Raw genomic sequence first — 12,563 nt, forward strand, 5'->3', positions numbered from 1 at the left:
CCCCCTGACTTAATATGCTGGAAACTGAATCCCAAATTCATACATTAATGGTATTTGCAGGACTTGAGGGAGACTACAGGATCATGAAGGCTCTGCCATAGCTGAGCTTCAGGTCACTTTGTCCAGTCCTAGATGTTCTCTTGCACACACTCTGCAGTCAGTACCTGCTTCCATAACCTGGGTACACTGATGGGTTAATGGATCACTGGAGAAATAAGCAGGCTATTAGGCAAATCTTGACACATTTACTGTTTCCATGTGATGGTTCTTGCATTAAAAAAGGCCCTCACCAGATGTTGAGCAGACATGCCAAGCTCTTGGATGATCCTAACTCCAGGATCACAAGCCAAATAAACCCACACTCTTTATGCTCCTCAGTCCATGATATTTAGCTAGAGTAATCAAAAAAATTTACTAAAATATTTCTAGTATATTCCTGGTGGGAGTGCAAACTGGCATAACCACTTAAAAGCAAGAAAATCCATTCCCAAGTACACATTCAACACATATGAATGAAGGTGTCCACAAAAAAAACAAACAAACAAACAAAACTATTAAGAATACTGATGATGCCAGACTAGGCAGCTTAAGCCTGCACTTTCAACACTTGAGAATCAGAGGCAGGAAGATCACAAACTCAAGGGCAACCTGGGCTACAAATTCTATGCTAGTCTGGACTATAGAGACCTTCTATCTGGAGAGAGTGTTCAGTAGTTAAAGAGCTGACCAGAACTGAGTTCAAATCCCCAAAACACCATGTGAATTCCATGTGGGCAAGATAGCCTGCCTGTAATTCCAGTTCTAGGAAAGGGTGGATAGAACCTCTGGAGCAAGCTGGCTAGCCAGACTAGCTCAACCAGCAAGCTCTGAGTTCAACTGTGAGACCTCTGATTTTGCCTCAATGAACCTCGAGTCTCTGCACACTTAAGCACTCACACCCCAACACACAACTGCCACACAGGCAAAATTACATACATACATATATGTATATATTACTATTAATATGCAAAAAGTAAAAGCAATCCAAATGATTACCAACAAAAGAATAAATTGCAAACTGTAGCATTTCAAAAATTTTATTACTACAGAAAAAAGATCAGATGACTACATGAGACATGAATGAATCTCACTCATTATCCAAAAATACACTTACTCAAAAGTGTATATTCAAAAGAATATACTTATCTCAAGCACAAACACAGCAACAACAAGAATCGTAAGAGTACATGTAAGACAGGGCAGTTTTGACTAAAAAATTAGAGGTAAAAGAGGGAGAGGGAAAGAGTGTGTGTGTGTGTGTGTGTGTGTGTGTGTGTGTGTGTGTGTTAAGGCATGTTTAGGTATAACTTACAGGTATGGGGGCCAGCCAGATGTCTCAGCACGTAGAGAGGACAGGACTAACAACTAGGGTTTGATCCCAGGGAGAATCAACTCCTGAGAGTTGTCATCTGGCCTCCACACAGATCCTGCGGCATGAGGACCAGCACATACGTGTACTTGTGTGTGTGTGTGTGTAAGTTCACTAAAATTAAATGTACACAAGTTTTGGTGCTAGGTAAACACCAGTTGCTAAAGTGGAGGGGGGGGGAGTAGGAGTTAGTGTTTAAGGAAGAAGTAGGACAAGAATATAAAAAAGTGGACGGTTGGCGGGGATGGTCAGCCAATGTATGTATGTATATATTATGTATGAAGTGCCACAGGAAAGCCTGCTACTTTGTAAGCTACTTGAAAAAATGAAATTTAAAAAAAATAATAATAATCTTGAGAAAGCCTATGACAGTAATCCCAGGACTTGGAGGGAGAGGCAGGAAGATACAGAGTTCAAGGCCATCCTATGCTATGGCCCCATCTTAAACAACAACAAAAGATCTGTAGGTCTACACCTACAGATCTGTAGTCCCAGATAGTAAATACTAAACAGACCACAGGAATAAAGGAGAGGCCAATGATACAGAACTCATGTTCTAGATTTTGTTCAAGGTATCTGTTAGATGTCAACTCAATTATAAATTACTGCTAGCCACATAAATTATATCACCAAGCCAGTAAGCCCAGCACTCAGGAGGCTAACGAACCTAGACTACATCAGTAGTTCAAGGCCAACCAGGGCTATACAGTAAGGCCTGTTTAAAAAAAAAAAAAAAAAAAAAAAAAGATATGCTAATGGACAGCTTTCAAGGACAATCTCTGAACACAGATATTAATTGCCTTAAAGTGGTAGTAAGTAGAGAGAAAACAGGTACTTGTAAAAAAAAAAAAAAAAAAAAAAAAAAAAAAAAAAGGAGAGAAGGGAATTAGGGGTGGTAGCACATCTCAGGAGGCAGAAACAGAGGGTTGCTGTCAATTCAAAGCCAGTCTCATCATAGGTAGTTACAGATCACTCATTTACAGAGGGCAAGTAGGGGAGTGAGAGGAGGCAGAAGGAAAGAAAAAGAAAATGTTATACCCAAATCCTCAGAAACTCAACAATTAAATATCCCTTAGCAAAAGAGCCTGGAAAGTAGACACGGAAAAAATTAGAAAATAAAAGCTGGCTTTAAAAGAGAAAGAATGGCCAAGTGTACCAGGGGCTCCTGAGAAGTGGAGTAGGATATTAAGTATCCACTGAATTTGGAAACAGAATCTCAAAACCATGCCAAGAGCTATTTGGGAGCAGGGGTAGAAATTGTCTAATAAATAATACAAGAAAATGCCACAGAAGTGAAGGACATGCGCACTGAAAGGACAAGTCCAGTAAACGGGTGGGGAGTGGAGGGATGTGTATCTGTATCATATAACCATAAAATGGTATAAGAAGAAAGTAAATCCTAAAAGCAATGAAGAGAAAAAGATCACAAAGAATCAGGGAACAAACTGGCATCAGATTTTCAACATCAACACTTGAAGCCAAAAGACAATGGATGGAATAAAGTCATAAAAATTCTCATTCTTAAGAATTCTAGGAAAACCTGTTTTGAAGTAGAATTCTATACACCACTCTCGGCATTATAAAAAGAAGATAATCCATGAGGCAAAGTCTAAAAATATACTCTCCATGAATCCTTTCTCAGAGGGCTACTAAAAGTTTCACACAGAATCAAGGCAGAAATCCTAAAAGCATAACACTTATGAAGTAGTGTGTGCTCCCAAGACTTCTGGGGGAGGGGGAGATAAGACCCATTACTGAGGAAAGGCATAAACACAGATAAAATATATATATAGAAAGACATGTCAATTTTCTCAACATGGATTAATAAATTCAATAAACCCCTCAAGAATAATAGTACAATGGTTTCTGCTTGTTTTTCTGAATTTCAATCAAGGTATTTCTAAAATAACACGGAAGTGTTAAGGGCCAGGAATATCCTAGAATATTGAAAGAAGTAGGAGGCAGTCTCATAGTGGTATCTTGCTTGTACAAATAAAGCTTATCTGAAGATCAGAGGATGGAGTTTGCCACTAACTAACCATAGATCAGAGGATGGAGCTTGCCACTAACTAACCATAGATCAGAGGATGGAGCTTGCCACTAACTAACCATAGATCAGAGGATGGAGCTTGCCACTAGCTAACTATAGATCAGAGGATGGAGCTTGCCACTTGCTAACTGTAGAGGCCTGGAGGTCTCTACAGACAGGAAGTGAGAAGGCTGGGCAGAGAGAGGATGTAAGTGGGAAGAAACAGGAACGTGCTCTCTTTTCCTCTGGGAAGCTAGTGAGGTAAAGGTGGCTTTGACTTGCTCCTTCTCTCTGATCTCTCAGCATCTTCCTCTATATCTGACTCCATGTTTTTATTTTTAGACAAAGAACTCCATTTACACAGTCTTTCCATAGTAGGAACTTACTTTAATGCTTTTCTAATTAAGATAGTGGAATAGTGAGACAGGAGTAGACTGATGAATTAAAGACTGCAGTAAAACACAGGTTATACAGTAGAAAAAAACACTTCAGAGCAGTAAGACAGTTCCATTTAAGGAAAGAAGATGGATGGTTCTGGAACATTCAAGTATTCATGGTGGGAGGAAGGGAACACAACACACAGGACTGGACCCTGACCTCACACCACACACAAAAATTTAGTCTATGCAAACTGGACTTGTAAAAGGCAAAATTCTAAAGCTTTTGGAAGATAAAGTAGATTATCTTCATGATACTGTTTTAGGCAAGAAAGCCTTAAAAAAATTAAAAGAAAAAACTGAAAAACTGTACTATATTGACATGAAGAAGTCTCTCAGCCAAGACACTATAAGGAAAATAAAAATATAACTCAAAGAATGAGAAAATATTTATGATACTATAACCTGGAAATGGCTAAAATTCAAAAATGTATAGAGATGTATACACACATTTATAATATATGTATGCTACAAATACATCACTACATACAAACAGAAAATGAACAAGAGAATGGAATACAAAGGAATATAAGAAAGCATTTAAAAACAGATGATCAAAAATTCTAACAATATTAAATGTTGACAAGAATGAAGAGCAACAGCACCTTTATACACTCCAATAGGAATATAAAACAGCCTAATTAGTTTGACATCATCTAGTAAAATTAAAGTCATACTGCTCTGGAAACTTAGCCATGCTACTCCTGAGTTAAGTCTTAGTGAAATATCCCAGCGTTTAATGTCAGAGTTAAAAACTGAAACAACCCCTATGCCCACTAACAGTAAAATGGCAAATGACTGTGACACAATCTGCTGCAGAATATTTGTACACTATGTGAAGATGTGTTGCTGTGACTGGTGTAATAAAAAGCTAAATGGCCAATGGCTAGGCAGGAAAGATAGGCAGGACTTCCTGGCAGAGGGAGGAAGAGGAGGACACAAAATGGAAGAGAGGTAAAAGCCACATGATAGAATGTAGATTAATACAAAATATGGGTTAATTTAATTTATAAGAGCTAGTAGGACAGGCCTAAGCTACAGTCTGTATGTCATTGTTTGGGAGGGAGAAAGACTTCCTACAACCCTGTAACGGATGCTATGCCACAATGAAAATCAGTAGCTACAACAATAGGCGATAATACAGATCATGTAACGAACAAGAAGAATTATGAAAGTGAAAACACAAAATATACTTAATGGTTCTCTTTTTTATAAAGTTCAAACACATAAAACAATTTATATTTAGAGATGCACATCTACATGCTAAACAGCAAATAAATAACTTAAGGAGAGAGTCTGAGGTGCAACAGAATTTCTTGACCCTAATGCTGTCAATGTGAACTTACTTTATTATCTTCTAAAAACACACACCCATTTCCGAATTTCCTCCATACAAGGATTATATATTTTAGCACTTTCTAAAGGACACGGCCCTGTCAGCTGCCACACAGCACACAGCCAGGACCTGGCTTCCACTCCTTTAAAAGGTAAAACAGCTTTCCGGACATGCCACTCAATGCATATTTTTATGTTTACTTGTTTGTTTCAGATAGATAATGTGAAGGATGTTAAATATATTCATTTACACCCAACAACACCACATTAAAAAAGAAAACAAACTTAAAATGGTGATGATTTTACAAGCAGGCAAGTAACTGTGAGAGCTGTACAGATCTGAGCTGGGTGGAAGGACTGAAAATATATGATGCGAAACTGATTTAAATAAATTAAGTACACAGCATGATTTCCTAGTTACAATTTAATATTTTAATAGTTCCCAATTTCCATAAGCAAATGGTAGCTGAAATCAAGTTTTTAAAGAGTTGTCTACTGTACACTACCACAAACAGTAAATAAGGTATGACACCTTTCACCCTACAAAAATAACTTTAGCTTCCCTCACATAAATTCACAACTTCCAGAGAATCCTGAAACAATTTCTGGAAAAGGGAAAATAAGGACAAAAAGTCAAATAAGCTTAAATTTAAATTTTTGTTTAAAAAAAAAAAAAAAAAAAAAAAAAAACCTCATTCCCGGTTCCTCAAAAGGAAATGCAAAGAATGTGTACTCTTTAATAACACTGAAAATCATAATCTTTTAGCCCATAGAAATTATGCTAGGTAGTTTGTAATGTTTGTAATGTTGAACTACATAAAGCCTTAAATTTTTTAGGAAATTTCAACTGAACTTGCAATAGACCCTCTGCAGAGTAAAATCGCATAATCTGCCTATGCCATAGAAATAGCTTGTTATCTTCAGGGTCATTCTCCTCTCCCATGCCATTTTGCTTCTATGACCTCTACAGAAAACAACAGTAATTTCGACCACTTATTGAACAGCTTCATACCATATACTATCTTCGTAGTTGAGCTAAAAACACCTAGAGGTAGGCCTTCCGATGAGGAAAGTCAGTTGCTGAATAAATAGATAACTTGCCCAAGGTCACAGACTACTGTGTGTAAGAGGCAGAACTATTCTGGCCCATGCTCTTACTCCTATGCTGCTTTCTACTTGATGAAATGTCTTCACACCATGGAAACTGCACTGCCTGGGATCACTCGCCCCTTCTCACTACAACTTCAGATGCCTTCTGGGTTTATCTTTGCCTCTCCTCAGTAACTGCATATTCAGAGGACATTGACTGGTGGAAACAGCCCAAGGAACCATAGGTTTCCTATGGTTTTACAACTAAGAAAATAGAAGTAGAAGAGGTGACTGACTATTTTACCCAAGACCACCAAGCTGGCTCTGACAGCCATCACTAAACAAGTCTCCCCAGAATGATTTTCCATCGACATTAAATGCCCTTCCTACCAAGCATCTTACACAGTAAGCTCTTGTTGAAACTATATTATATGCCAATTTTCAATAGCATCCATCTGGAGATAACATACACTATTTCATTTCAACAAATACATAAGAAAATGCATGTGCTGAGAAAGATTCAAATATGAAACTTCAGACCTTAATTTTATTTTATGAATATGAATGTCAATTATAATATGTGACAAGTGCTACAGTAGCCATGTGAACAAGATGTTCCAAAAACAGTCAGAGCAGAGAAAATGTGTCTTTCAGACTGGGTGAGAAACGAGGACTTGGACTTTGATAGAATGCACTCAAGGAATACAGTACAAGATAAAACACACTATGCTTAGAAAGTACGCCCTGGAAATGTGGACACGACTACTGACCTGCCCACCTCCTACAACTTTTACAGGGGCCAAATTATGCGACACTGAAAAGTCTTGTATTTATGTTTTCACTTCTAAGCAACTCACTCCATGGGTCTTTCCCCTAAACTGCTGCTCATAAAAACCTCACCCTTCAGGAAGTAAATATTCCAATGACATCATTCATATACTTCCTAAGACAGTGTAAACAGTTAACATTCACACCTTTGTGTTCACACATCAAACCTCTATGGAAATAAATAAATACTCGTGTAGTTTTGTTTTGTTTTGTTTTTTTTAATTCCTCAAGCACTGGTATTGCCTCAGAGCCAATGCCTATTATATTTAGAAACTAGGATGAAATGCAGGTTTTCTTCTGGAAGTCTTCTGTCAAAAGTTCCATTCCGTGTGGCCAAGCAAGCAACTCAAGAACAGACAGACTGCAAGCTGGCTATCACTTTGCTCTTGTTTTAGGTGAACTACAGATACTGCCAGCTTTAAGCCCCATCTCCCCAACACTACCTGTTTTGCTGCAAGCATACTTGCAAACGCCATGAGTAAACAAACATAAGCACACTGAAAAGCCTACTGAGTTTCTGATTTTTAAAATACTCGAGGGCCACAACCGCCCGCTCCTCCCACTAAATTACACTCATTTCTTTCGAAGTTTGACAGGGTGGACTGCCCAACCATCTCTCCTGAAACTGCACCGGGCCCCACTGCATTCGCTAAGCCCCAGCGTCGGAGCCACTGCTTTGACGCAGAGCTGAAGTTTCAACGTACAAAGCCCAAGGAGGGGGACGAGCTACGGGAAGGGGTGTGGGGGTGAAGTCCTCGTGCCACCCTGGACGGGCGGCCGGTTCATGTCCTACGCCGACTTCCCGTTTTCTCCCTCTTACCTTATACACTTTCCCAAAGGCTCCGTCGCCCAGTTCTCCTATAATCTCCCAAAACTCTTCGGGGTTCAGGTCTCTCTTCACGTGTTCGTACTGCTTCTTCTTCTTCTCGCTCCCCAACTTGAAGATCTTACGGAAATTGAAGAAGGACATTTTTCCTGCCCAGCCGAGTCCCTGGCACTTAAAGGGCTAGGAACAATAAGAGGCAAAGTTTGTGGCGCGTCGGCTCCCGCGCGAGCCCGGGGTCCGGGCCGCTCCCGCCCGGCGCTCCCCGGAGAAGGCGGGGCAGCGACGGGGCTCCGGCCGCGGAGGGGGGCGCGCGGCCGCTGCGAGCCGGGACGGGCCGGGCGGCGCCGTGGACGCCTCGCTCGCGGGCCCGGGGGCGGCTGCACCTGCCCCGGCGCTCGTCCCCGCCCCGCCCCGCACCGGGCCGCCCCGCACCGGGCCGAACGGCGCGGACGCCCGCGGCCCGCGGCGCCTTAGGCCCGTGTCACGGCGCGTCTCCCGGGGCGGCGGCCACTCCGGGCCCGGGAAGCGGCGGGCGGCCGCGAGGCGAGCGGCGGCGGCGAGGCCGAGCCGTCCCTCCGGGGGCCCCGCGTCCGCTCCGAAGCCGTCCGCTCCCGCCGCGCGAGGCCCGCGCGTCCCCTCGGCTCTGGGGCGCCGCCGCGCCGCTCCGCTCCGCTCGCGGCTACAGCCCACACAGCCTCGGCCCGCAGCGAGCGCGCGCCGACGCCGACGCCGACTCGCAGCGCGCCCTCGCTCTCCGGACGCGCGCGACGCGCGCTCGCGAGGGCGTACCCTCTGCCCCCCCCCCGCGCACGCGCGTTGGGTCCTCCGGGCCGGCTGCCTGGCGGCTCGCCGGCGCCCGCGGCGGGAGGTGTGATGGATGCTTGAGCGCTTCCATCCGCCGCCAGTGCTTCGTTCGAGCTGACCTCCCGGAGCCGGAATCGAGTGGCTCTCCGGAGATGCTGGTGAGGTCTGCACCGGCCGCGACCCTGTTGATTGCGCTGGCGGATGTTGCCTCATGCTGCATAGGGGGAAAGTGGGAAAGCGGGAAAGCAGGCTGTGCTTTTTGATGCCTGAAAGTGGGCTGTTTCTGAAGCGGTACCAGAATACAGCGAGAGGGGCAGCCGGGATGTCCTGGGCTTTCAGCCACACTTCAGTGACTTTGAATAGAGCATCGGATTCCGGATTGCGATATTCCCGGTAGTCCTTACTGTTGATTGTGAAGACTGTGGCTTAGATCAAGAGACAATAAACGGGAACCCTTTGCACGGTGCCTGCACCAGCAACTGCTCAATCTTGAACTCTGCCAAGCGCGGAGGTAGTGCGGACACAGGTTGTAAAAAACTGCTTAAAAGGTGGGTGTGGTGGAGCCCGGGGGAGGCACAGGAAAGATCACAAGTTCGAGACCAACCTGGCGACATAAAGAAACCCTGTCTCAAAAAGTAAAAAAAGGAAATTGTTTAAAGATCGCTTTGGGAGTCGTGACACTCCCAGAAGGGTCACCTCTGGGCCACCTCCACTGCCAGAAAACGGGTGCCGCCCTTGGTGACTCTTACCTGAGCTTACTCTTCCAGATCTGCTGGACTTTGTGGATGTCGCCTGGAGTTTGTCAAATGATTTACTTCCCTTCTTCCACCTGACAGAAGCCATTTCGGGGCAGAGGCGGGGTCAACCATCAAGGTGTCCAGGGCAGGGCAACATTCCAGGGAAGGAAGGAATGAAAAGCAGACCCGGTGAATAGGACAGGGATCTAGTGAATGGACCTCATGCAAACGTTTTAAAATTAAAATAATAGGCTCTAAAGTTTGGGACTGGAGAGATGGCTCCGCAGTTAAGCGTGCTTGTTCTTTCAGAGGACCCAGGTTTAATTCCCAGCTCCCACCTAGTAACTCAAAATAAATAACCCATAACTCCAGTTCCTGGAGATCCGACACCCTCTTCTGACCTCCATAGCAAGAAGCACGCACATGGTACATTCAAGAAAAACACTCATCACATAAAATAAATCTAATTTTAAACAAGTTATAAAAAATGGCATTTCAAAGCCAAGGGCAGGACAATTAAGAATATAAAAGCAGTTGTGTCTAGTGATGCACTCCTTTGATTCCAGCACTCAGGAGGCAAAGGCAGATTAATCTCTGTGGGTTCAAGTACAGCCTGGTCTACAAAGCAAGTTCCAGGACAGCTCCGGAACACACACACACACACACACACACAGAATCCAAGACCAGTCCTGGGGTTACATAGTGGAATCCTGATCCTACCACCACCCAAAAGAGCCACCCAAATCATGGTTGTATGCTGGACAAGTTTGCTACAACATCATTGACTGTACTTTATAGAAGGTGAATTTTATGGTATGTAAATTATAACTTCCCTAAAGATGTCTTTAATCGGGAATGTTTTTTCTATGCATGTACACTAACTATATTTTGTAAAATTGTAAAAATGGCATCATCTTGTATTGATATCATATCTACATGTCTGTATTATTTATAACCAAAGTTTGGTTTTCCTAAACTTTAATATGTTATTTGTGAGTGTGTGTGAGTGTGTGTGTGTGTGTGTGTGTGTATGAGTATATACCATATGTGTGAGTGCCCACAGAGACCAGAAGAACTGATAGTGCTCTTAACCGCTGAGACATCTCTCCAGCCCCTTTCCTGAATTTTTAGAACTTTAAAAGTAAATTTTAACCAGTGGCATGTATTCATTCAGTACACAATTTGGAGCCTGTTTACACAAAAGGCAATTCATCAAAGAAATAAGTGTAGTACTACCTCCACAAGTTACCTAGTAACCCCCTCTGATAAGGGTATCATTAAAAATAGATGTTTAGGAGAGGAAAACATGTAGCAATAACATGACTCCTGATGACATTCTGCTATACTCCCAGATCAGTGCCTTGTGCAGCCCGCACCAGAGACGCTTCCTCTGCAGCAGATGGGAACAAGTGCAGAGACCACAGCCAGACAAACAGAGAGAGAGACCTCGGAACACTCAGCCCTAAATGTGAAGACTTCGTCAAACCCCTCCCCTCAGAGCTCCGGGAACCCAGCAGAAAAGGAGTCAGAAAGAGCATCAGAGCCAGAGGGGATGGATGAAGGACACCAAGGAACCAAGGCCTTCTAGACATACCAGGGCTGGTACACAAATGAACTCACAGAGACTGAGGCATCATGAGCAGAACCTCCAGGGTCTGCACCAGTTGGGGTGCTAGAGCTGAAAGGGGGAGTAGACAGGGGCCCGCATCCCTAGGAGAAACTGTCTCCAACTGTTAACCACATGCAAATGGAAATTGAGTTTCCTCCAAAGGAGTCTCACTGGGGAAACTAACTACTCTAGGGGTCCGCTGCATGGCCAGCAGTAGATGGCCAACAGAAAACGAACTCAAGGGCATCTATGGTGGTTCCATGTCTCGTAATGTCATGTTGGGGCTCTTCGTTTTTGTTTTGGGGGTTATTTTATCTTATTACTTTTTATTTTGTTTCTATTTTTTCTTCTCTCCTTTTACCCTACAGTTTCTTTGTGTATATACTATGGCTTCCAGGTTAGTGTTCGCATGGTATCCCTGAGTGTGCAAACAGGTTGTGTCTCTGTTTCTTGTGCTTTCTCTTGGGCTCTTTCCTTTCTGTGTGTTTTGTCCAATTCTGATGTGTTAGTTTCTGCTCCATCTTATTTTTTTATCTTATTATCCCATAGAAGCCTGTTTAGGTTCAAATGAGAGACAGAAAGGAGATGGACCCAGATGGGAGAGAGAGCTGGAAGGAGCAGAGGGAGGAAAAAGCATAATCATAATATATGTGAGAAGAAAAAATTATTTTCAATCGAAGGAAAAATTAAAATTAAAAACAAAATTTAAAATAGACACAGCATATAGTGCGTGTTCACTACATAGCAGGCCCTAAGTAGTTTGCACACATCATCTTTCAGTGCTGGCCTTAGTCAATCTCTCTAACCCTTTTCAGTGGCTGGCCAGAATCCCACTGTCTACTTAGGTCATAATTTATGGAGGCATTCGGGTGGTTTCCAGTGTTTTGTCATCATGAACACTAGCTCAGTGAGCATGCAGGCACATGTACCTTTGTGTGTTTGTCTGATTGTGTTTTAAGATACAATCCAAGAAGTAGATTTGATAGGACAAAAACCAGTATTAAATCTTTTTACCCATACTGTCAGACTAGCTCTGAAAAGTATGACTTATTTCAATTTGTTCTTCAACAATATATGACTGGACCAACTACACTGCACCCTCAAAAGTATAGCAAGGTCCCATGCATCCTTCCCATGATCTGTGCCAGGCCGACAGCCCGAAATAACCTCCTACTTAATTTACATTCCTCAGATCATTGGTGAATTATGCCTTTTCAGATGTGTTTTGGCCACTTTTATTTCCTGTTTTATAAATGATCTCTTATCAAAGAAGAATACCAAATGATTTTGTTAGTATTAATGAAATTATAAAGCTTGACATCCTTTGGCAATATGGTCATGAAGTTACATAATAGCTTATACATTTCTACCTTGAAATTTCAGTTAGACCGATTTAGATTTTCTATTAGTAAACTGTCGTGTTTGTGAGCAAAGATTGACTTTCCTGATTTTTTGGAAATT

The 12,563-nt window shown here is 42.7% G+C and overlaps 1 protein-coding gene across 2 annotated transcripts in view; it reads right to left on the reverse strand.

Annotated features, from left to right (window-relative positions):
- Slk (STE20 like kinase) overlaps nucleotides 1-8,259 on the reverse strand; it is a 54,321-nt gene extending 46,062 nt beyond the window's left edge. For both annotated transcript variants that reach the window (XM_051200089.1, XM_051200088.1), the window contains exon 1: nucleotides 7,947-8,259. In XM_051200089.1, coding sequence (XP_051056046.1) covers nucleotides 7,947-8,096 — 150 coding nt within the window. In that variant the 5' untranslated portion in view covers nucleotides 8,097-8,259. The remainder of the gene's footprint in view (nucleotides 1-7,946) is intronic.
- Nucleotides 8,260-12,563: the final 4,304 nt, after the last annotated feature.

This window comes from Phodopus roborovskii, unplaced genomic scaffold (genome assembly GCF_943737965.1).
Source record: "Phodopus roborovskii unplaced genomic scaffold, PHOROB, whole genome shotgun sequence".
NCBI lineage: Eukaryota > Metazoa > Chordata > Mammalia > Rodentia > Cricetidae > Phodopus > Phodopus roborovskii.